This window comes from Pituophis catenifer, unplaced genomic scaffold, assembly GCF_029215685.1.
Source record: "Pituophis catenifer annectens isolate HBS135680 unplaced genomic scaffold, rPitCat1.0.hap2 SCAF_1, whole genome shotgun sequence".
Lineage (NCBI taxonomy): Eukaryota > Metazoa > Chordata > Lepidosauria > Squamata > Colubridae > Pituophis > Pituophis catenifer.
The window spans coordinates 306,461,824-306,485,350 of NW_027256881.1; the positions used below are offsets into that span (position 1 = coordinate 306,461,824).

The window sequence follows — 23,527 nt, forward strand, 5'->3', positions numbered from 1 at the left end:
ATAAGTGTGCAGAGAACTGCAAGCTAAATAATTCATTTCTTTGAAACTCAAAGTTGTGCTACTTCACACAAAAAATTTAAGTCCTTTTAAATAGTTACCAATGCAAGATACTGTCCTGTCCAAGTTTGGATGCATAGTTTACAGAAATAATTTGAATGTCTAACACAGTGTAGAAGTCAAAATATATCTGATAGAAAAACAACTGATTCTATGTTTTACATATCTTGAAATTAAGATGTCCACAAAAACTCAGTAAATGACATAAAGATTCACATGTTATTTTTCTAAAATTCTTCATTAAAATATTCTCAGGCTTTTCTAGGGTTTTTTTTTTCAGTTTCCCTAAAGAAATATGTAAGAGATTTCTGAAAACTATAATAGATACGATTATATAAAGAAATTAGTTTTTATAGAAAAGGAGTATTTGCATAGGATTTGGATTGTTCATTCTACAATACAGCAAGGTATTTCTAAAATCTACTAAGTGAGGTTAATCATGCCAGTATCTAGATGTAAGCTTAACTTTATACAAATTGCCTCACTAATTACCAATAAGGCTACTTCCATATTTTGTTTGCAGAACTGCAACATGTGAGCTATGGAAGAGCTCTGCATATATTTATAAATCATACTTCATAGTTTAAAATATTACCATTTAAAAATGCATCAGAAAAATCCATATTTATGAATCCAAAATATAACCACAGTGGAAAATTTTACTATAGTAAAACACAGTGTAGAGATATGAAGCACAGTGCTTGACAGAATATCCCCTTAATTTTCTAATGTATAAATGCATTACAATATACTCCAGTGTGAAACGGGCAAACTCAGATATATTATGTCTAGACATGAAAATATCAGAAAAATGTATTGCAAGATTAAATAATATAAGAAGCTCATAATTCTTATTGAAATTGCTACAGCAAATTACAGCATCTCCAAGTTGTACTCACAATATCATTGTTACTTATCAAATACAATTATAACACCAACTACACAGATGTTTGATACAGAATAAAAATCTCTTGAATATTAAGCTAAAACCCATCTGCCAATTAGCTTAGTTTTTTGATCCGCGTGGTAAAGGAATATAAAATTCTCACAGAATAATTTTCTCTTTCTCTCTTGCTCACTCTCTCTCTCCAAGTCAAGTTTTAAAATTCCAAATAATTTTTCTTACTAGAAAAAAGTGGAAGAAATAAAGTTTTATATGGTCTCCAAGCTATCACATAAATTAAGTTGCTGCTTATGTGTTATGCAGGAACATCTTCATATGCTGAGGAAGTGGCTTGTGTGTATGTCTTGCATAAGAAAATAGCTTCTGCATTCAAGGAAATAAGTTATTTTGATCCTGGCAAATATATTGAAACACATCTTTGTTGAGGATTTTATACACACATGAATTTGTAAATTTGTACAATAAAATATATCTTATATAGAAAACTTTCTCTCTCTCTCTCTCTCTTTCTCTCTGTATGCATGCACATAGGTATATTACAAAGAAAACCAAATGTAATGAAAAGACTTGCAGATTTATGAGAACTTGTGAAAGTCTAAACAGGAGAGGACCCCAGTGCAGGATTATGCCACTGGATTACAGACATCTTTTAAAAATTGTTGGAGATGCATACATATTAAAATAAAACATTTTATATCACTTTTTTGTTTTTTTGAATTTTGATTCTGGCTACAGTCACAGTGGTATTTCAACATGTCCTAATTTTGCCTCAGACTGAAACAAAAAAAAAATCAGAAGGGACAATTTGTAAACATAACTCATTATTGTATTAAAAAGAGCACAGACATCAACAAATTTCAATTACTATTCAAGAGACCAGATCTTCAATCAGAGAATTGAAAGATATTATCTGAATTATTGCTATCTGTAGGATGTGTTGTCTGTAGTGTTTTTGTAGGGGTAGTTTTACCATAGGACTGAGAGGAAGAAGAGTGAGAACTTTCACTGGAACTGCTGCGGGTCTCTGTGCTTGTGCTTGTCTTTTTCATCTTTCTTCTTTTTGCAAGAGGTGCCTTGTCAACGTTCTGGAGGCAAAATCCTTCCCTTTTGTACTTGTTAAAAGCCTATTTAGAACAGCAAAAACAATTCTTAGTTCTCTCTGGTTCCATCTGATCAACCTTCAGTCTCCTCTTATATGTTTTTTTTTACTAATCAGCACAATTTCCCACTGGAGGATTTCTTACAGTTAATTTCAAAATCTTCATATATTGTTTTATAAACACCCAGAAAAAGTATTCTTTCAAATGCCTTTAAGTTAGTTTTTAACTTTCCAATATCAACATTCTAATCCCTCTTCTGCTGTTATTCCAAAATTAATTTTTTTCTGTTCAATCCTTAAACATTCTTAAATTTATTTCATCCTGTAGAAACTCTTGTTGTGATGCAAGTAGCCCTTCAGAAGGCTATTAACCTCCAGAAAATCAATAGTAAGCAACTTCTTAAAATAGGCAAACCTAGCATCTGTTTTGAAGGAACCGAATCGTGATTTAGGCTGGGTGATTTTCTTCTAGCTCCTAGAGATCTCAAACTGATTGGCAATTGTTATTCATTATTTCTCCTCCTGATAAGACTCTGTATGGAGCAAACTTGTGGGAGATCTTATTTCTCGCCTTGATTTGGAAAGGAGTTCTGAGGAGCCAATCAAATCACTGGCTCTTCCTACTGCTGTGGTTGTCAGCCGTGTTCTTGCTTCCCCACAAGTGTGGCCTGGCCTATCATGAGTGCTGCATACCAATGATAGATTTGATCATCGTCTTTGCCTGTTATCAACTGCAAAACACACCTAGCCACTTCAGAGACATTTGAATTTTTGATCTACAATTTAGCTAAATATGAATCCTAAACAGAATGCCAAAGAGTAGACTCTAAAAAGAGACTTTTTAAAAAAGGGGTATGTATATAGGATTGAATAGAAAACCAGTGGGGAACCATAGGTTCTAGTCTTATTCTAGGGATGAATTCAAGTGGGTGATTTTGAGCTAGTCACTCTTAGCCCTAGAAAGAAGGCAATTACAAACAACTTCCAAAATGTTGCCAAGAAAACAACATTGATTCATCCAGGTAGTTAGCAGGAGTTCAGACTGACTCAAAGGCGAAGAAGGAGCAGAAGTGAAGCAGCAGAAGCAGGAGGAGGAGGAGGCTGAGAAAGGTTGGGAGCAAAACATGAAAGGGTGTTTAAAGCAGGGGTGTCAAACTCGATTTCATTTGAGGGCTACATCAGGGTTGTTTGAGACTGGGAGGGGGTGGCGGGGGGGCAGAGTGGGTGTGGCCAGCTCGACATTACTCATGTCAGGGTGGCCTGAATGCTCTGCCAATGAAAATGGGCTCCCGAGCTCCGTTTTTGGCTGTGACAGCCTCCTGAAACCCTCTGCCAGCGAAAATGGAGCTCAGGAGGGCCGCCTGCGGGCCAGTCCCTTGCTGTTTCCAGGGCAGCCCTGCAGGCCATATCTAAGCACCCCACCGGTCGGATCCGGCCCTCAGGCCTTGAGTTTGACACCTCTGATTTAAGGTAAGATATACTATGTCTTAGAGGTTTTTTTCCTAGCTGTGTATTCTTGTTAATAAGTGTGACTACACTTATGAAAATCAGGGTTTAATTAGATTCTGAAATTCAGACAGAAAATGCATCTTCTTATATTCAGCTTTGTTCTGCCATTATATTAGGATAAACTTTTTACTGTTTTCTCACTTGAGGCAGAAATAGCCAAGCTCAAATTATCTTCTGGGAAGACCTAACTTTCTGGAAAAGTCAATAATGTTGGGAAATGACATTGAAGGAAGAAGTAGAAGAGCATGGCCAGTCCCAAGGTAGCTAGAAAATTATAGGGGCAATGGTGCATTGTTGGAAATCTGAAGGATCAGATTGGGAACAGACCCCCAAAGGAGAAAATCTATATAATTGCTCAGTCAATACCATCACTGAGAGCACATAAGCCATCAACTGATTTCCTCGATAGAGAGACAGCCTGACTCAAGTGAAACTGAATCATCTTCAATTATCTTCTGGCAGAATCCAGAATATATAATTTTAGTATAATTACTACAATTGAAAATTATTAGTATAAGAAAGCTGACATATGCAGATTTCCATCCTCAATGGGAATTGTATATAGCACCTGTTCATTTTTCCCTTCCTACAAACTATTTCTTTTGTCCAACAGAAAATAGTAAGAATATTTCATTTCATAAAGATGGAGAAAAAATATGCTAAAAGAATCAAAATAAAGCTTAAATAAAAATATTTACCTTCTTAATGTATATGTACCCAAACTGCATCTTGCCTTAAAAGTAAATGATAGGCTGACATAAGAAATAATAGTTTAATTTAGAGAAGTAATGTGAACTTACATTAAAAGTTGCCTTGACATGTATTGAAGTTCTTGAAGATCCTAAATTGTCTGGAGTCATTAATGGGTTGGATGACAGTTGGCAACCATCCTGAAGCCAATCATTGTGTCTCAAACTGGTCATTTTAATCCTCTTATTTGGATCCACTGTAAGAAGTCCTAGTATGAATGCATGAGATATTTTAAAGTAACACACATTATCTATTGAATGTTACTTATTTAACATTCATTTCTAAACATTTATAACTTAAATACTGGCAATTGTTTTTTTTTAAATGGCTGAATTTATTAATCTTTATTTTAAATGTATATACTTTGATATTCCTATTACCATGTTTGCCTGAAAACATGACCTACCCCGAAAATAAGTCCCAGCCTGTTTTTTTTTACATGCACCTAATGTAAGCCCTACCCCAAAATAAGCCCTAGTGAAGGGGGTGGCCATGACCAGTATAGGAGGCAGCGAGCGTGCACGGGCCAACAATGTCTGGCAGCAGCTGCAGCCCATGCAGCATAGGTGAGTTGAATACCTGTGCAAGCAGCAAGCAGAAGCAGAGGCAGGGGGGAGGCAGATGATCTGGATGCGCCGTGGGAAAACTGAATGTGGGCCAAAGCAGGGGGCAGCCGCAGGAGGCTTGTCTTCACGCAGCAATACCAACAGCAGACAGAGGCACGGGGAAGAAGCAAGTGATCTGGACATGCCGCGTGGCCCATGTGAAAACCGGCTGGCCATGAGAAATGCCATCTTCATGTTTCTCGACTTGCCTGTAGCCCATGTGGCGCATCGGGATCGCCTACCTTCCGATCTGTGTCTTCCACTCTGCATAGCCCCAGAGTGCACCAACCAAGGGACCATCGGTCCCCGCGTTCTTGCTGGCTTGTGTGTGTGTTGGGGGGCAGGGCACCCAGCCAGGCTGATCACCCTGAAATTGTGTTTCCTCAAAAATAAGCCCTAGTGCTTATTTTGGGGCACAAAAGAAAATAAGTCAAGGTTTTATTTTCAGGCAAACGGGTATGTAAATTTATTACAATGAAACTTTATTTACAGAAAGGTCACAAAATAATATATTAAATAGGTTAAATCACCTTGTTAATTTTAATTTAGAAATGTCTATGTACATTTGAAACTTTTTTAAACATACAAATTTGAAAGGTGGAAGATCTGAATTACATTCTATAAAAGTAAAAACTTGAAAGAATAAGGTATGAAGCTATGTTAAAGAAACAGAAATCTAATACAGTACATAGTTTTAGGTTATTCATTTATACAGATTGTGCTAGCATCCTCAGCAAATATTTTAGTAATTTCCAAGAATTAAATTGGGCCAAACTATTTAATTCGATTTTATTTCTGCTTTTTAATTTTTGTATGTATGTATTTTATTGTTGGCTGTTCACCGCCCTGAGTCCTTCGGGAGGAGGGCGGTATACAAATCAAATAAAAGTAAAGTACACACTCTAATATTTTATTAATTATAAGGTCAGTGCAGAGATAAGTAAATTAACACACGAGATAAATGACGATGAAAATTCTGATTATGATACTGTGTGGGGAAGATGGTACGAATGGATAAATGATAGAATTAAGGAAGGAATAAAAGGTGCAGAAATTAATTAGAAATGTATAGTATAAATGACACCAGACACTTACTCATGTATATATGTATAAACACTGCGAATCCGATGTCAAACAGAATTGTTACTATATTTTACTTGTGTAAAAAAATCAATAAAATTGTATTAAAAAAAAAAAAAGTAAAGTAAAGTAAAAGTAATATCTCCATCTTCTTTTGCACTGCCGGGTCTATGCGGACATTTACCACCAGCTGATTACCCTTTTATTATTTATACAATATTTCTGGAGCCCTTCCAATAATTTTTATTTGCATTATTTGTTAGATAACCAGGATAATCTATATCTCTAAAAGTAGCAAAATTTTGCTACATTGCTTGTAAATTCACTTACAAAGTCATTGATATTAGGAGTTAACTTTGCTTTATTCATTTTAGTGAATGTATTTTTATTAGTCAATGAACAAAATAATGTCTGTATGTCTATCTAATACTCCTAAGAATTACTAGATAAGTCAGTGATCCATATATACCTTGTATCAAATCTTTGGCTTCCTGAGAAACATTTTTCCAAGCATCTCCTTCAAATGAAAATTCCCCTCTTTTAATTTTCTTCATCGTTTCCAAAACATTTGTACATATTATACTGGTATCTTGAGACTGAAAAGGTATTTGTCCTGAAAGCATTGTATACTTTTCAGGAGGGGAAATGAAATGTTTTAAATGATTAATTACAGATAAATGCAATTCTTATTTATCATATTTGTGTAGATATACTATAAATAGCAATCGGCCATTAAGCAAGGATTATCTACAGTATAAATGAAGTATCATTTTCAGAAGTTAAAGTATAATTGTTCCAGTCACATTTTTTTCATAAGAAAGAGTACAATCTTATTACACTCTCATCTTTTATAAAAAGTGGTTAAGTAAAATGCCATTGGTTGTTCAGCTCTGCTATTATAATTTTAACAACGGACTATCCAGACAAAATATGCTTCCTCTTAATTATTGCCGAGATCTGTACCCAATCAAAGATAGTATACTGAAACAAATTTAATTGTAAATAAGACTAGGTCACCAATTACAAATTTGACTGAATTAAAGGATTTACTATAATCTAAATATGTCACCAGGCTTATGATCTAATTCAAGCGAAATCAGAATTGTTTCTGCCATTTTCTCTAGCAACCAAGGCAAAAAACCCTAAGTAAATTTATTATGATGATAAATATATTTAATTTTATTATTTTCAGATATTTTACTTACTAGGCAGTTAGTCTAAATGTTTCTGAATGTGATAGGTGGTTAACTTTTATAATACTTGACCTTGTTTTCAATTATAATTTTGTTAGATACAGTTTTTGTTTCTATAAGGCTGTGGATTTTAGCCAATTGAATTGCAATATACTTTTGTTAGCCTTTTCTGCTAGATCTAATGAAATACTTCATATTCTGCTCAACGTTAATGCTGAACATTTATATACATCAAATACTATTAAGTTTTCCCATTATTATTGTTATCACTCATGCTTGATTACCTCTTTAAAAATACCAAAAATACTTACCAAAATAACTCCCAGACTCCAGAGATCACAGGATTCATCATAACCATTATGATTTAAGAGTTCTGGAGCAGCATAATGAAGGGTAAAACATGGAGTTCTAAGAGGCTGATTGTCTGAAGGTTTTAATCGGGCAAATCCAAAATCAATTATTTTTATTTCTGAATTATCACTTTCATCTGTGAATAACAAATTCTAAAAAAAATTAGAGAAGTAGAATTAATTGTCTCATTATAGCCAGTAATGCTGAAATGATTTTTTTTACCGATGACAAAAGGTACCGTAACTCCATGTTATATTTTATATACTCAGGAAATCTTTTCTCTAAAAGCCAAGAATGAAAAAAAAAAAAAACCTAAAGCAATACAGGCATCATTCAGAGACCACTCATTCAGCAACCGTTTGAAGTTATGATAGCATTGAACAAGGAGACTTATAAACCTATAGTTCCTCATAGTTGTAATCTTTACAGCGTCACATGATCATCATTTGGGCACAGTGCTCTGCTGCCATGCTTTTGCCATTTGCAATCTTCACTACCAGCTTCCATTAAGCAAAGTCAATGAGGAAGCCAGCAAGGAGTCACAAATGGTGGTGATAAGATCACAGGATGCCACGGCCATGTGAGATTCACCTAACAATAGCAATTGAAACTGCTGCTAATGCCATCGTAAGTCTTGTGATCATGCGGCATTGCTTAGTGATGGAGCTCCCAGTCCCAATTTCCATTGTCAAATGAGGACTACCAGTCTAGTGAAAAGTAGGGCTGGGCATGCTTAAAAAATGATTTAATAAAGTGGCTCAGACCTCAAATGAGTGCAACACCTCTCAGCTACTCAATAAACTAGCTAGTAATTTTCACAGAAACAAATGCAGCTTTAAGAAATACACTCACTAAAAGTTAATGCAACTCTTAAAGCAGCTTCAGTTTTTTATGCTCATATGGAAAACTGAAAAAAGCTGCTTTAATAAGTAAAAGAAATTCTGTGCAAATAAGTACAGAAAAAAATCAGACAAAATTATTAGACTTATTTAAAGGCTTCTTAAGAACAACTGAGATCTATAAACTCAACTGTTTATTCAAAGCAGTATCTTCTATTTCAATTTAATTTGTTAGCCCTTCAGCATTGTAGAGCAGACCAGGAAATAAAACTCACAGGAAGGCTAAAACTACTTTTATTGAGATTGGCTTTAATAACAAGCCTGTGCTATACCTGCTTCCCTTTCTTCCTAATGTTATCTCATTTCTCTGGATTTAAAAATGATTCAACCTCTTTCGCTAGATAACGGGGAAAAGGGCAGGTTAAAAATATAATAATAACAAGAGTTCTTATATATTGCCATCAAGGTCATCTTCCTTACTCCCTACACCCACAGTAAGTCTTTGCCTAAGCATAGCTTTTCTTGTAGGATGACTTCAAATAATTTTCTTCTACGTATAGAAATATTCCATTAGCAAATGGTGTGTTTCGATTTGTCCTCTCCAGCCATACCTCCCACAATTCCAGTGAAGTGGAATTTACTAACTTAGAACGTAAGTTCTATAGTTCTAACATTAAGCTGGAAAACAGTGCATGTATAATGGACACTCCATTTAATAAATAAAACTAATACAAATACACAGAAGGCTATACAGGTAGTCCTCAACTTATGACTAAAATATCTGTTGCTAAGTGGGACATTTGTTAAACGAATTTTGCTCCATTTTACAATCTTTCTTGCCACAGTTGTTAAGTGAATCACTGCAGTTGTTAAGTTAGTGACATGGTTGTAAAGTGAATGTGGCTTTTTCATTGACTTTGCTTGTCAGAAGGTCACAATAGGTGAGATCACATGACCCCTACTGCAACCCATCATAAATATGAATCAGTTGCCAAGCATCTGGATTTTGATGACATGACCATGGGGATGCTGCAACAGTCATAAGTGTTGTGAAAAACTGTCATAAATCACTTTTTTCAGTGCCGTTGTAACTTTGAACAGTCACTAAATGAACTGTTGTAAGTCAAAGACTACCTGTATTACAGGTCAGGTGAGTAGGCAATTGACTAAAACGACACCTCTCATAACTCACAGGTTATGTATCTCTTATAAGAAAATATTACCTTACTATTGATAAGTTGTCCTTATCTTAATGGTTTTATAAATATTTTATTATGCTTTTATTTATATCAATTACTAAAAAATACAGCTATAATAAATTGATAAAGTAAAGGAGAATTAATAAATTAATATGGAAGGGAGGAAAGGTGAATATGGTCAGACTTCGCAAGCTTCACACATTTCCTAAATTCATACCTCGGGTTTTAAGTCTCTGTGCACTACTCCCACATCATGCATATGGCTCACTGCAGAAACTAATCTGCGCATGATGTAACTAGCTTCAGTTTCACTGAAGTACTTCTTTTTCTGGATGCGTTCAAGTAATTCTCCCCCTTTCAGTAGTTCCATTACTAGAAACGTATGGAGCTAAAAACAAAGATAATTTTTAGAAAAATGTATTTCTAAATGTAGAGAAAGAGAAATAATTAGTTGGACAGATTTACTATTCAATTAAAATACAATACAATTTTGAAAATTCTTTCAACTGATATGTTGTAATGTATTTCCAGGAATCAAATCAGCTTCCACCATCAAAATGGAACAGATGATTCTTCTATCACACCTTCCTAAGTTTCAGAAGAACCCACAAAATTTATTCTAGAGGCTTAACTCCAAAAACAAAATCTCAATGAGCAAGTAAACGTCTCATCATACACCACTGGATTCTATACTCTGAATTCCAACAACTGAGAATGTGATATGATTTGGGTTATTTGGTAACTAACCCTGGAAATAAGTTGACACATCCTGATTAAACAGCACATTTTGCTGTTCTAGATAAAAGGTTAATATTTTGAGATTAGTAAACCCTATAGTTTAAATAATACTAAAGTAGCTCCTCCTATAATTATTTCATTGGATACAGCCAAAGGCTAAAAGTTACCGCAATACTGATATTTAATTTTTCCTTTGTTTCCCTTCAAGATCATTTAAAATGGATTAGAATATTTTAGTCCTCTCTGAAAACACTTTTTACATAGTATTATTAGACGGGGAATATAACAGGTCTTCAATAGTTAGGATGAAAAAGGCAGCGCCACATTGCTAAATACTAGAGTATTTCTATCCAGAATTGAGAAAGGGGTTGAATTTATACTGGCTGACACCCTTTCACCTGACTGAAACCAGCTGGCTTCTCTCCAACAAGTAAAGTATTGGTCACAGTAGTACACACTATAATAAATATATTCATTTCTTAACAGAGTAGCTGTTCTGGCAGAGTCTATTAGTGCCTCACAACACAACATAGAACAATTATTAATTTAACTGAAGAGATGAAAATAGAGTTTTGAAAGTTAAAACATTTCCATAGAAAGAACTAACACTAAAAACCTTCAGTATACTGTCTTATTTGTGTTCCTTTCATTTTCATTTACCGTAGCATGTTTCTAATAATCATACCACCCTCTCTCGCTTGCTTTCTAAAGATTATACAGAGCAAATACAGAAAGCAAAGCATAGTGTAATACCTGATCATGATAAATTTCATGCAATTTCACAACATTGGGATGTCCTTCACAGAGTTTTAAAGCTGTAATTTCTCTCTGAGTGTTGACTTCTAGCCTGAAAAATTAAGTCAGTGAATATTATGATAAAACAAATTTGTGATTTTACAATGCCATCTTTATAAATTAGACTGCAAATTTCTATTAAAACATTTCCTAAGATGTAAACAATGTTCTTTTAAAAGCCACATCTTAATATAATGGTCATTCAACAGTTTTCAAGCTGTGACAAAGGAGAAGGCTAAGATCCTTGTTACGTTAAGAACTTGTATCTTTGTATTCTTCACATTGTATAATTGAGGGTAGAAACTGTTTCTGTTTCTTATCTTTATCAGAAAGGGTGCAGTTCTAGTCTATTCTTTGTTGGGCAGATCCTACACTGAGTACTAATTTCAGCTCTAAGGACAATATTTAAAAAGGATTTAATCCAGTGGTGAAATCTTCCCTGGTTTGCCACCAGTTCACTGCCCGCGCATGCGCGGTGCACGCCAAATGTGTGCGCTGCATGCGCACATGCATACCAAATGCATGCTGCACGCATGCACAATACACACCAAACGTGCACTTCGCGTGGAAAAAGGAGGCTTGGGAAGGTAAGTGGGAAGGTAAGCGGGGGGGTGGGGGTGGTTGTGCCGTGCGATTTAGATTCGCTAGAAAGCAGGATTTCCTGCTTTCTTGTGATTTTAAATCGCATGGCACAGCTGTTCGTCGGAAATACCGGTTTGCAGGAATTGGTAGCTTTTTTTACTACAGGTTCAACCGAACCGGTGCAAACCGGTAGCATTTCACCACTGATTTAATCCCAAAAATATAAAAATAGAAATAGAAATAAGAAGACATTGACTTTCTGTAGGCACGAACTAGATGTGTTCAGTACTCAAAACAGAAGACTGATGGGTCAGAATAGATCACTCTTGAACCATCTGAAGGGATGTCCAAAAAAACTAAAAGCTATTTTCTACTATCTTAGAATGCAACATAGAGTAATGAACACTTAATTAGAATATTCCTCCCTGTAACTTATTAGGGAAAACCTCCTAAGAATAAGAGCAGCTTGATAGTGAAACCAATAACTAAATAAGATGATAGGCTTTCCATCATTAAATGGATCAGTTTTTTTCACTCATTGAGCAGTTGGATGGACTTGATGACTCAAATTCCCTATCAATTCAGGGTTGATGTATGTGCTATAAGTATTTAAAATGTTTCAATATTTTTATATAAAACAGTTGTTTGTTTCAACTAAGCATAATCTTTTAAAGCATTAAGAAACATTTACTTTGTTAACTAAATAAAGTAATTTGAGATTCTCCTTCAGATGCCACTAACCTCAGAATGGAGGTGAATGGCAGCTTGTATGAAGATATAGATACACATATGTAATCATCATGCTGCTCCCTTTTAGAGTAAGCAAAGTTTAGAAAGGAAGTAATAAATAGGAGATTGGAAGTTTAACAAAATGAGATACGAAAAGGAAAGAGAATGTAGCACTTTCCCAGGAGGGCTTATCTAGCCACTGTGTTATTATTTTTATAGCATGCTTCTTAATTTCCCAGACTTTACTGTAAAATTATGACTCTGTTGCTTCAAGTTTTCATCCAAAGCTTTTCAATTTTAACTTTGCTACTGTCCCATCCTGTTTTCTTGTATATCTTAAACTGTTCAGAGAATATTTAAATTGCAGGGTTTCATAGAAATTAACATTACATTAATTTTATTTTTTTTTAAAAAAGAAATAATCTATTGGTTGTTTTTATACCTCTTACTGATTATTTTTACTGCATATTCACATCTAGTTTTCTTGTGTAAGCATTTTCGACAGATGGAAAAACTCCCTTCTCCCAGTGGTTTTTCTTTTAAGTCCAGCTCATAGTGGAGATAAAATGGAGAGTCCTGAAATGAAATATTTCATTTTATTTATTAACAGTTACTGAATAAAATAAAAAATAGACAATAGTAAGCATATACACTTAAACGGCATATGCAAAAGGAACTTCATTACCAGATAGTTTGGGCTAAAAGAAAATATGTTTATTAACAAGTTGCCTATTCATCAGTGCTTCAAGCAGTATTAGCAGAGGCCGGGTATATTACTGTGTCCATGTATGCCCATGACACTGGTTATATTACTGTGTATATATACTGTCTATAAAATGTGTATTCATTATACATTCTGTATTCATTCTGTATTCATTCAAGAATATACAGGCAAATCTACAGAGCTTTCTAAGCTTATTCTTAGTGGTACCATACCATAAGCTTAGTGGTATGAAAACATGCATGTAAGAACTTCCCTGCGAGACCTGGATAAAGCTTATTTCTATGCCTTACATCAGCTTACTAGATGCACCCATGTCAAATGTCAGCTAACAAGCAGGATATGAGAGTTCTACTGCTATTTTTTTTAAAAAAATTATATTGCTAAGTAGGTTATTAGCAAAAGTAGCCCAGATTAAAAAATATTCTTGTATACGCAGCAAAGAAAACTATTATTTAGTTTTATATTTCACATTAAAATACATTATGTACTGGAGACTTTTTATATGTTTAAATGGTTAATTGTTATAACTACCTTCATCATAGCACTTCTCGCAATATTTGTAACTCCAGGTTGGTTATGTTTTGTCAGAAAATAAACAGGATCCATAATGGCTGCATTGTGTTTGAATAAGATAGAAGGAGCAACAAAAGAATATCCCTAAAGGATAAAGAAACCAAACGTCAGTTATGTGCAAAATTTTAAATTATCTAATTTTAGCCCTAATGTCAATATTAGGTTAATCATGCTTGGAAAAAAATTAAAATGATCACTGTGTTGAACACTGCACTCTGTTAAAAGAAATCATACAAGCATAGTAACTTAATTTCAATAAAATACTTTCATATTTTCTGTTACACAACCTCATAACAGTTAAATCACATCTTTCTAATGACAATTAACAGAACAGTGGCAGCAATACAGCATTCAAATTGCAAAGGGTTTCTGGAATATCTTGGTTTTTAATGCTTTCCAGAAGACGATTACAGTGGCTTCTAATCTAATATGCAAAGAGAGTCTATTCCTTCAAATTGGTGTTGTGGTAGAAAAATGTTGCCTTTTGGTTTCAAACCCATACACTATCTCATTGAAAAGTAGGATTATCAAAAGTTTATCATTCAGGCTACATGAAGGCAGTCCTGGAGATATGTGACCCTGGGACAGTGCAACTGTCATAAATATATGCCAGTTGCCAAGCACTTGAATTTTGATCACATGACCATGGGGATCCTGCAATGGTGGTAAGTGGGAAAACTGGTCATAGTCACTTTTTGCAGTGTTGTAACTTTAAATAGTCACTAAATGAATGGTTGTAAGTCGAAGACTACCTGTAAAACCAGAGAAACAAGAACCCCTTGCAATAGAATTTCTCCTCTGCAATCATTTATATTGAAAGCCGCTAAGAGATCAGGAAGACCCAGGACTGTCATGCCATCCCTAGCCCACTTGTGTTATCCGCAATACAATCAATCCTGTCTCAGTATTATACCTGAGCCTGAAACACAATTAAAAAGGATCCATACAGACTGCTTCTTCCAGGGCTCCCTGGGTTAAAAGCCCCATCATCTTCCCCCAAACTGATGCAGTTAGAGACCAGCCAGAAATTATCTAACAATGTATTCTTTATACCTTATAGCTTCTTGGTGGTCTCCTCGTTTCGTTTATTTATTTATTTATTTATTTATTTATTTATTTATTTATTTATTTATTTATTTATTATTTATTTATTTATTTATTTATTGGTTCGATTTATATGCCGCTCTTCTCTGGAGACTCAAGGCGGCTTACAATGCATTAAGCCATAGCCTTCATACTTTATATTCCTGCTTAGTAGGGCTTTCACACACACACCCCAGCGGTGTTCATTTTTATACGAAGTCAGCTTATTGCCCGCACAAACCGGGTCCTCATTTTACCTACTTCGAAAGGATGGAAGGCTGAATCAACCTTGAGCCTGGTGAGATTTGAACTTGCAGTAATTGCAGGCAACTGGTGCTACTTAACAGCACTTTAGTTTCCTGCGCCACCAAGGCGCATATGCCTCATGTAGAGGACACTATCGTACTAATACTGGTGAATGAAGAGTTTTGCATTTAGACATCTTTCCTAACCATACCAGCACGTTGCTAAAGGAGAGATCAGAAGCTGGGACCCCAGTGAAGTAAGAATTCTCTTCAGTGGAATGTACAGCGCACAAAGCAGCAATATGTTTACTACTTTGAAATGACTCTTCATCAGTTGCAATAGCCCTGTCACAAGGATAGGCTGTGATCGCAAACCCCTAATTCTGTTATAGGAGAGGGAATCATTTAATCATAGTATTGAGATTTCACTGTTGTCCGGAAGGGCCCTACAATACAATCAGTTGTCCAGTGTCCCATTCCCAAGTGTGGGCAATGGTACACCATCTCCTCATGATTTATTGTTTTGCCACTTGTGTTATATAGTACTAACCTGGGACAACAACTACTTTTAAGACAGAAACCAGAGAGGAAACCTGGCTTGTTCTAAGTTTTTATTACAGGTAGTCCTTGACTCATGATTACAACTGAGCCCAAAATTTCTGTTGATGAGACAGTGAAGTGAATTTTGTCCCATTTTACGACCTTTCTTGCCACAGTTGTTAAATGAATCACTGCAGTTATGTTAGTAAGTTGTTAAGTGAATCTGATTTAACAAGTCAGTTGCCAAGTGTCTGAATTTTGATTATGTGACCATAGGATGTTACAATGGTCATTAAGTGTGAAAAATGGTCATAGATTTTTTCAATGCTGTTATAAATTTGAACAGTCACTAAATAAACTGTTGTAAGTCAAGGACTATCTGTATTGACTTAATCTTGATATACACATTGCAATTTATTAATTCTAAATAAACCAGATTGATTTGCCTGTTTTGCAATAATTATATTTAAAAAGAAATTTATAGTATGTTTAAATATACCAATATACAGTAATGATTTAAGATTATTTTATATTTATTTACATATAATATATAAAGATATTTATATATTTTACCTTTTTTTTTACTTTGTGGATACAGTGTTTTAACTTTTTTCCAGTGCACTCCGCAATTAGATTCTTAGAGCTATCAAATATATAACTACAAGAATTCATTTAAAAAAGAGCTGGTTAGTGTTTCTACAGCTATTCTATCCCTTACAAACAATATGCTTTTCAAGTCCAACTAGCATTTCTGGATATTTCCTTTATCTTGCTATTATCTTTTACTTTCTATCTCTAAACAATTTGTATTACCTTTTCCCCAAACCCTGATATGCCACTGACAGATGATAATTTATACTTCCCCAGCCTGTTTCTACATTTCTGCTTTATTGTTCAAGCATTCCTATGTCCAATCTGCTACCTGTTCTTTCCACAACCATCTTATTGTAATTTCATTTTATATTCCTCACTTCATCCTCTCTGCAGGCAAAACAACACCAACCACAGAGAAAGCAAAATAATTGTCCTTCCCCTGAGAGGCCATGGAATCTCCCTAGTGCAATCAGGCCATAAGCAAGTTTTCCCAATCTCTGTTACTATTTTAAACTTGTAAAGATTTGCATCTGCACAAGCCATTTTTCTTATTTTATTTTAAAGTTTATAATCCTACAGATTTAAATCATTTATCAATAATGGATTCTCAATTTCTGAAATAATATTTCCTATAAGGGAAATGTTTGGAAAATCAAAATGTAATATTAAATTTCTTTCTCAGTTTTTTTTCTTTGTATTTAATCACTCACTAGTTGTTTCAATCAAACTAATCAATCACTAATTTTATCTCATGCATCACAGATGATGTTAGCTGGCATTTCATTCTTTTATATTTCTTTGTAGTTTATTATATACCAGTTATATTTAATATGATCCAAAGAATGCTACTTTTTTAAAAAAAACCTTTCTCTTAATACTGGAATAGAATTCTGTATGGGAACGCAAGTGATGAGACATGCATATGATACAAACCACAACATGCATATTTATGCAGACATCAGGTCTGAGAGTGCAGAGTTTGCAATGTTGATGTAACTTCACTTTGCTATTGACACATATGCATGTTAGACACACTCTTCTCTAAAGGATAGTTGTAGCTGACATAGCAGTGATTATTTTTCTTGTTTATACTAGTTTTAATATCTCTCTTCCAACACTACAGTTGCCTGTAGTTCAATCATTTGATAATAGGATGGATGGATGCCCTTATTTAATTTGTAAATTATCTCTCCAAAAATTTTAGTAATATTATTATATGGCTGGAATTTTCCAGTTACCTGGAACAGCTTGTCTGCAGCCTCTGGAGTGGTTGCTGGAGAATATGTTGGATCCATTTCTGTAAACTCTTCTGCAAAATTACTAACATCCAACTCATCACGAATTATTGGTTTAAATGGAGCAGACACTTTTTTGGCAGCCAAGTCATTCCAATTTATTTTCTGCATCAATATATTAAATTAAACATAGAAAAGAGTGAACAGACCAAAAGGTAATTGTTTCAGCTGTCAATATAAATTGTTCAGAGAAAATAGATCATGACTTACTTTCCCATTCATATCTATTCAAATATAAGTGGACTTATTCTATGCATAGGATTACAGGATTAATTACGATTTACAGGTTGTCCTGATTTACAACAGTTCATTTGGTGACCGTTTGAAGTTACAACAGGACTGAAAAAAATGAAGTGACCATTTTGCACACTTACAACCATTGCAGCATCCCCATGGTCACGTAATAAAAATTTGGATGCTTGGCAACTGACTCATATTTATGATGGTTGCAGTGTCCTGGGGTCATGTGATCACCTTTTGTGACTTTCTAACAAGCAAAGTAAACGGGGAAGCCAGATTCACTTAACAACTGTGTTATTAACTTAACAATTGCAGAGATTCACTTAATAACTGTGGCAAGAAAGGTCAGAACATGGGGCAAAATTCACTTGACAATTCTCTCACTTAGCAACAGAAATTTTGGGTTCAATTGCGGTCATAAATCGAGGACTACCTGTATTATTGGCAAATATAGTCAAAGATAAATTGCTGAATGGTTCATCATGATCACCATTCAAAGAAACTGCTTAATGGCAGTAACACTGAGGAAAATTATTCATATATTTTTGAAAAAGTAAGGAGGCATTATTATTGATTGATTAGAGTCATACCCTGCATTCAATATGGCTCCTATAGAGATAGGGGCAATGCCCAAAAGCTCACCTTTTGAGATTACCAGGCTTGTGCCCCATCAAACAATGCAAAAGCTTCATTTATTAGCATAATTTGAAACAGATGTTCTTAGGAAGTAAAAATGGTGGCCTTCTATTTGTTAAGTGTTCCCCATCTGCTTTAAAACCCAAATGGTAAAGGGGATGACAGAGGCAATTGTGTTGTCTTTTACTACATGCCAAACTGTGAAATGATTTACCCATAATTAAAATGTCTTTAAAATATAGAAAGGAAAAACTTATAGCACTTTATTCTAGAACAATTAGCCAAATTCAGGTTAAAGGTTGTGCTGAAATATGTGATTCTGCTTCTGAGGGCACTTAAATACTGTACAGAAGGAATCTGATATCTCTCTCCAGGGATTAGTATCTAAAATATCTAAAAAATATAATATCTAAAAAATAGCCAATATAAAAATGAGTAGTTTATAACAAAGACAAAATTGATTTTACCTTGAAGAAGGAATGTTGTTTGATTTCATCAGCACTCCCTGAACCACAACCCAATCTTTTCTTAGGATCTTTCATTAGAAGGCACTGAATTAAATCTTTAGCTAATGCAGTCATTTCTTGTGGATATGGAGGTTCACTTTTTAATATTCTCCTGAAGTAAAATGATAGTTGATTATTTTGGGAATTCAAAACAATTCTAAAACTTACTAAAATGTATTCATTGCCCTGCAATAACAGCTGTAAAAACATACAAGGCAACAAACTGCAGTTAAAATATACTGTATTATTTTTTTAAAAAATTTAAACAGTAAAAACTGTTACTTAAAAGCAGAGATAAACTAGCAGAAATAAAACAACTGCAACCCTAACTTTAGAAAAAAAAATTAAAAGGCCATGTAAATAAGAAATTGTTCTGGTACTAGGGGAAAAAAAGCAAAGCCAATCAAGAAATGTTAAGAACAAAGAGAGGAAGGCCACCAAAAATGGCTGTACTACTTGATCCTAAATTGTGAAGCATTTAAAATCCTAGTATTTTTAATTCAACCCTCAAACAAACCAAAATTATAATACACTAGCCAATGAATGAAGCCAATGAAATCAGTAAAGATAATGTAATTCTGATGTTATATAAGCATGATGCCTAATTTCCAGTTGAAGTAGATACTCTAGTAACCATATTTTGTAAACTGACCTTTCTAGATCATCATCAAAAATAGCTTTAGGTAATTTATTTGTATGACTTATAAGATACTCCATTATCAAAGCCTCAGGGTGACTTACAAGTAATGACACAAAACATTAAAATATAATAAATTAAAACATGACAACGAAGTACAGTGCACCTCCATTCACTTTACAATAATCTACATGAGAGTTTACCTTACTTACCGGTAAGTAAGGTAAACTCTTACTTACCTTACTTACCGGTAAGTAAGGATATCTCTGTCCAAAATATAACCACAGGTAATATGCCTGCTTCATATTACAGAGGACTTTTTTGCCCCTAATGCAATCAATGTTCCTCTGTGGCAGCTTCTATTTTATGGAACAGTTACCTGGAGATTATCAATTAGAAGGCCCTAAAGATAGGAGTTGTTCTGGAGGACCTTAAGGAATGAATATCATTATACTTTCTGTATTATAGTTATGATTTTATCAGATTTTATGTATTTTTACTGTTTCTATATTATAAACTGAGGGATGCTACCTTTGTTGAACCTAACAATACACAAACACAAATAATGACAAGAGATGGGTCTAACATCCTGTATGTATTTTGGGGAAACACAATCTTATCCTTTTAAAAACAATTGAATCAAATTAACCTGATACACAAATACAAGGACATCCTCTGATGTCTTCATTTGAATTGATAACTTACCTGGATATGTCAGTTTGTGAATTTCTCTCCCCATCAACTGTAAAAGGTGATGCTCCAGTCAACAATTCATACATAAGAACACCTAAACTCCACCAATCAACAGCCTATAAAATAATTATATATCAACGAAGATTATTAATGCAACTCCTCTAAGAAATAATAAACTATACATATTTTTAAAAATATGAAGTATATGAAAAAAAATTAATTTATAAAATAAAATGTACCAAATGTGAGCTATAGCTTGCATGTAAATAAATTGTATGTAAATTGAAATCTATTGCTATTGGTTCTTAAAACAGATAAGATATTAATATTTATTTAGAGTATTCAGACACCAATATATAACAATATTACAATTTGAAAATGAGCTAAGGAAAGTTTTAAACTCATGTGTTTCCCATTACATTCTCCTCTAGTACATATGCAAAAATAAAAATGGTTCTCTTTTTTGATCACAAAATTCTACTCCTTTCAACTAAATAAGGTTTTCTTAAGGCTGAGAGAGCATGCCTGGCCCAATGCCATCCAGCTGATTTGACCTAAATCAAATTAGAACTCATAGCTTTTTGGTCTTAACTACTATACTAAACTGCCTCCCAATCAATAAATACCGGTAGTCAAATTATATTCATTTTCATCAAAAACCTACTTTATCATGTCCTGTATTCCCTCCTCTGACGATATCTGGAGCCATATATTCTATAGTTCCACAGAAAGAATAAGCTCTTTCATTCTGAAAAAAATGTATGAGATTATAGCCAATATAATAACTGATATCAGAATCACAGGGGGAAAAAAACAAAGAAAAAAACATATTACTAGGATTTACATAATTCTATTTAATCATCCTCTTCAGACATATTTGGCTCTCTCTGTATAATATCATTTGGACTACATCTTTTAAAACATTTCTCTCTCACTCCACACATTATCCCAAAGGGTAAATCTGATACCTCCATCTCATCTCAATGGAAAAAGGAAAAAGGTTCAATACCTGGATTTTCTGGTTTATTTAGAAAGTTACTTAACATGCAGATACTTACTTCATCATTAACAAACTCCTTACTCAGTCCAAAGTCTGTCAGAACTACATGTCCATCTGAGTCAAGAAGAATATTTTCAAGTTTTATATCACGATAGATAATTCCCAACTGGAAAAAAAATAAAAATAATTGTACATTATTGAGCAGAGTTAATTAAAATAAATTAATTAAAATTTAATTAATTAAAATTAATTAAAATATGTGTTGGCATGTAACCATATATTTCAAATATAGACACCATGTTAAATTGGAAAAATGCCTATATAAACAATGATAAAATTGTATTTGCTCTTAAAGTTACATATTTTAGATATAAAATGAAGATATTTTAAATTATTTTTGCCTGCTTATTAGCATTAAAAAGGATGTGTTTTTCACAAAACAGTAATTATGGCTTTATGATTCAAATCAGTGTAGAATTATATAAAATATGTCAGTAATAATTCTAAGTGGAAGTAGGCATTGCACTGAGCTTGCACAAGTGTATCTGAAAATGAAGCATGGGTAGATGGACAACATCATATCACTTCTGGGGAAGTGTCAACTGAAGGGTTTGTGACTTAATCATAATTCATGGTAGCCATGTCGATAAACATATTCCACAAACTATCATATACAGTAGTGAGCTGTTAAATACAGATTTTTGTGTCTCCTTCACTCAAAGTAAAAACACGATCGTACAATTAAATTAGATTAGATAATCTAATTTCACTTACATGTTTCCTTTCAATAAATTTATTTCAAAAAAGTTGAAAGTATGATCTCACCTTGTGAAGGTGTTCCAATGCCAAAACAATCTCCCCAATATATATCCGTACCTCATCTTCATTAAATCTCTCTCTTTGTGAAAGATGGGTAAAAAGTTCTCCTCCATTTATGTAATCTAAGATACAGGAAATCAAGTTATATACTAGGGATCTGCAAAATTTCTGAATTGATTCCAAAAATACATTTTATACCACTTTGTAGCAAATGTTGCACATACTGTTTTGTTTCTTTTGTGCTTTATCACTAGCCACAGTTGCTTCCTTTGGAAAAATTATTTGGACTCTCACATGAATACCATAAATGTCTCAATTAGAGGCTGGCTTTTTTACTTATTTATTTATAGTTCCTATTTCTAAACTGCCCATCTCCCTCAGACCTGCTTTAAAATAGTTGAAAAGTTTAAAAAAACCCCTCAACACGGTTGCAGTAAAATATAATAATTAAAAGCTTTTAAAAAAATATTGGGACTGTACTTTCTACCAGGCTAAAATTAGGTTAAGTAGTCTTTGCTTAGTTAGCAGATTCTACCAGGATATTTCATGAATCAATTTGTTGTGCAAAGTCAAGAAATTGCAAAGAAATAAGGGCAAGAGACTTGGACTATACAAGTTGACCTTCACTTATAACCATTTGTTTAGTGACTGTTGAGATTACAGCAGCACTGAAAAATGTGACGTTTTCCACGTGACATTGCAGCACCCCATAGTCATGGGATTAAAATTTGGACCTTGGCAACTGATTCATATTTATGACAGTTGCAGTGTCCCAGAGTCACATGATCTCCTTTTGTGACTTTCTGACAATCACAGTCAATGGGAAAGTCAGATTCACTTAACACCCATGCTACTAATTTAACAACTGCAATGATTTACTTAAATGGTTATAAAATGGGGCAAAACTAACTTAACAATTGTCTCACTTAGCAACAGAATTTTGGGACTCAATTGTGGTCAAAAGTCAAGGACTACCTATAGTAACTAAACTGCAAAATTTCCATAAGACTACTAGATGGTAGCAAAGAGTGATAGTAAATCTAATTAGAAGGCAGTAAAGTATATCAGTTTGATTCTTTGTGGTAATTGTTCTGTTGTGTATATCCAAAATACATACCATTACAAGGGAGGGAGGGTGGAGCTCATTTCTTAACTGGAACAGCGAATGAAAATAGACCTTATTTTTTTCCCTTCCTTCTATGGTTCTTTCCTTTTTACACTTACCCAAGATGAGATGAAGTTTTGTATCTGTCTGGAAAGCGTAATGCAAAGTGACCAAAAATGGAGACTGTCGAATGTGCTCTAGTACTTGTCGTTCAGTCTTTGTATGTTCAGTTGTTTTGGCTTTTTGAATTATTGTTGCCTTTTTTAATACCTTCATTGCATACAATTTGCCAGCATCATGACCACTGATTTTCCTCACCAGAAATACCTTTCCATAAGCTAAAATCAAAAATATTACAAAGGTAAAAAATAGTAGTAGCCAATCTCCCATCACAATTCCACCTCCAG

General features: G+C 33.9%; 1 protein-coding gene across 5 annotated transcripts; it reads right to left on the reverse strand.

Moving 5' to 3' along the window:
* Positions 1-1,845: 1,845 nt before the first annotated feature.
* Positions 1,846-23,411, reverse strand: RPS6KA5 (ribosomal protein S6 kinase A5). 5 transcript variants are annotated; one of them, XM_070931493.1, is made up of 15 exons: positions 23,240-23,411; positions 22,022-22,137; positions 21,255-21,362; positions 20,861-20,944; positions 20,209-20,312; positions 18,828-18,978; positions 17,428-17,589; positions 13,686-13,811; positions 12,873-13,006; positions 11,078-11,171; positions 9,804-9,974; positions 7,509-7,700; positions 6,474-6,633; positions 4,370-4,527; positions 1,846-2,085 (listed from the first exon to the last, which is right to left on the reverse strand). In XM_070931493.1, exons 1-15 carry the CDS (start codon positions 23,394-23,396, stop codon positions 1,846-1,848), a joined length of 2,157 nt encoding a protein of 718 aa, XP_070787594.1. In that variant the 5' UTR covers positions 23,397-23,411. The 5 variants fall into 5 exon arrangements, with proteins under 5 accessions (XP_070787594.1, XP_070787595.1, XP_070787597.1 ...); XM_070931494.1 differs by having other exon boundaries at positions 6,474-6,617; positions 7,505-7,700; XM_070931496.1 differs by lacking the exon at positions 21,255-21,362.
* Between the last annotated feature and the right edge of the window lie 116 nt (positions 23,412-23,527).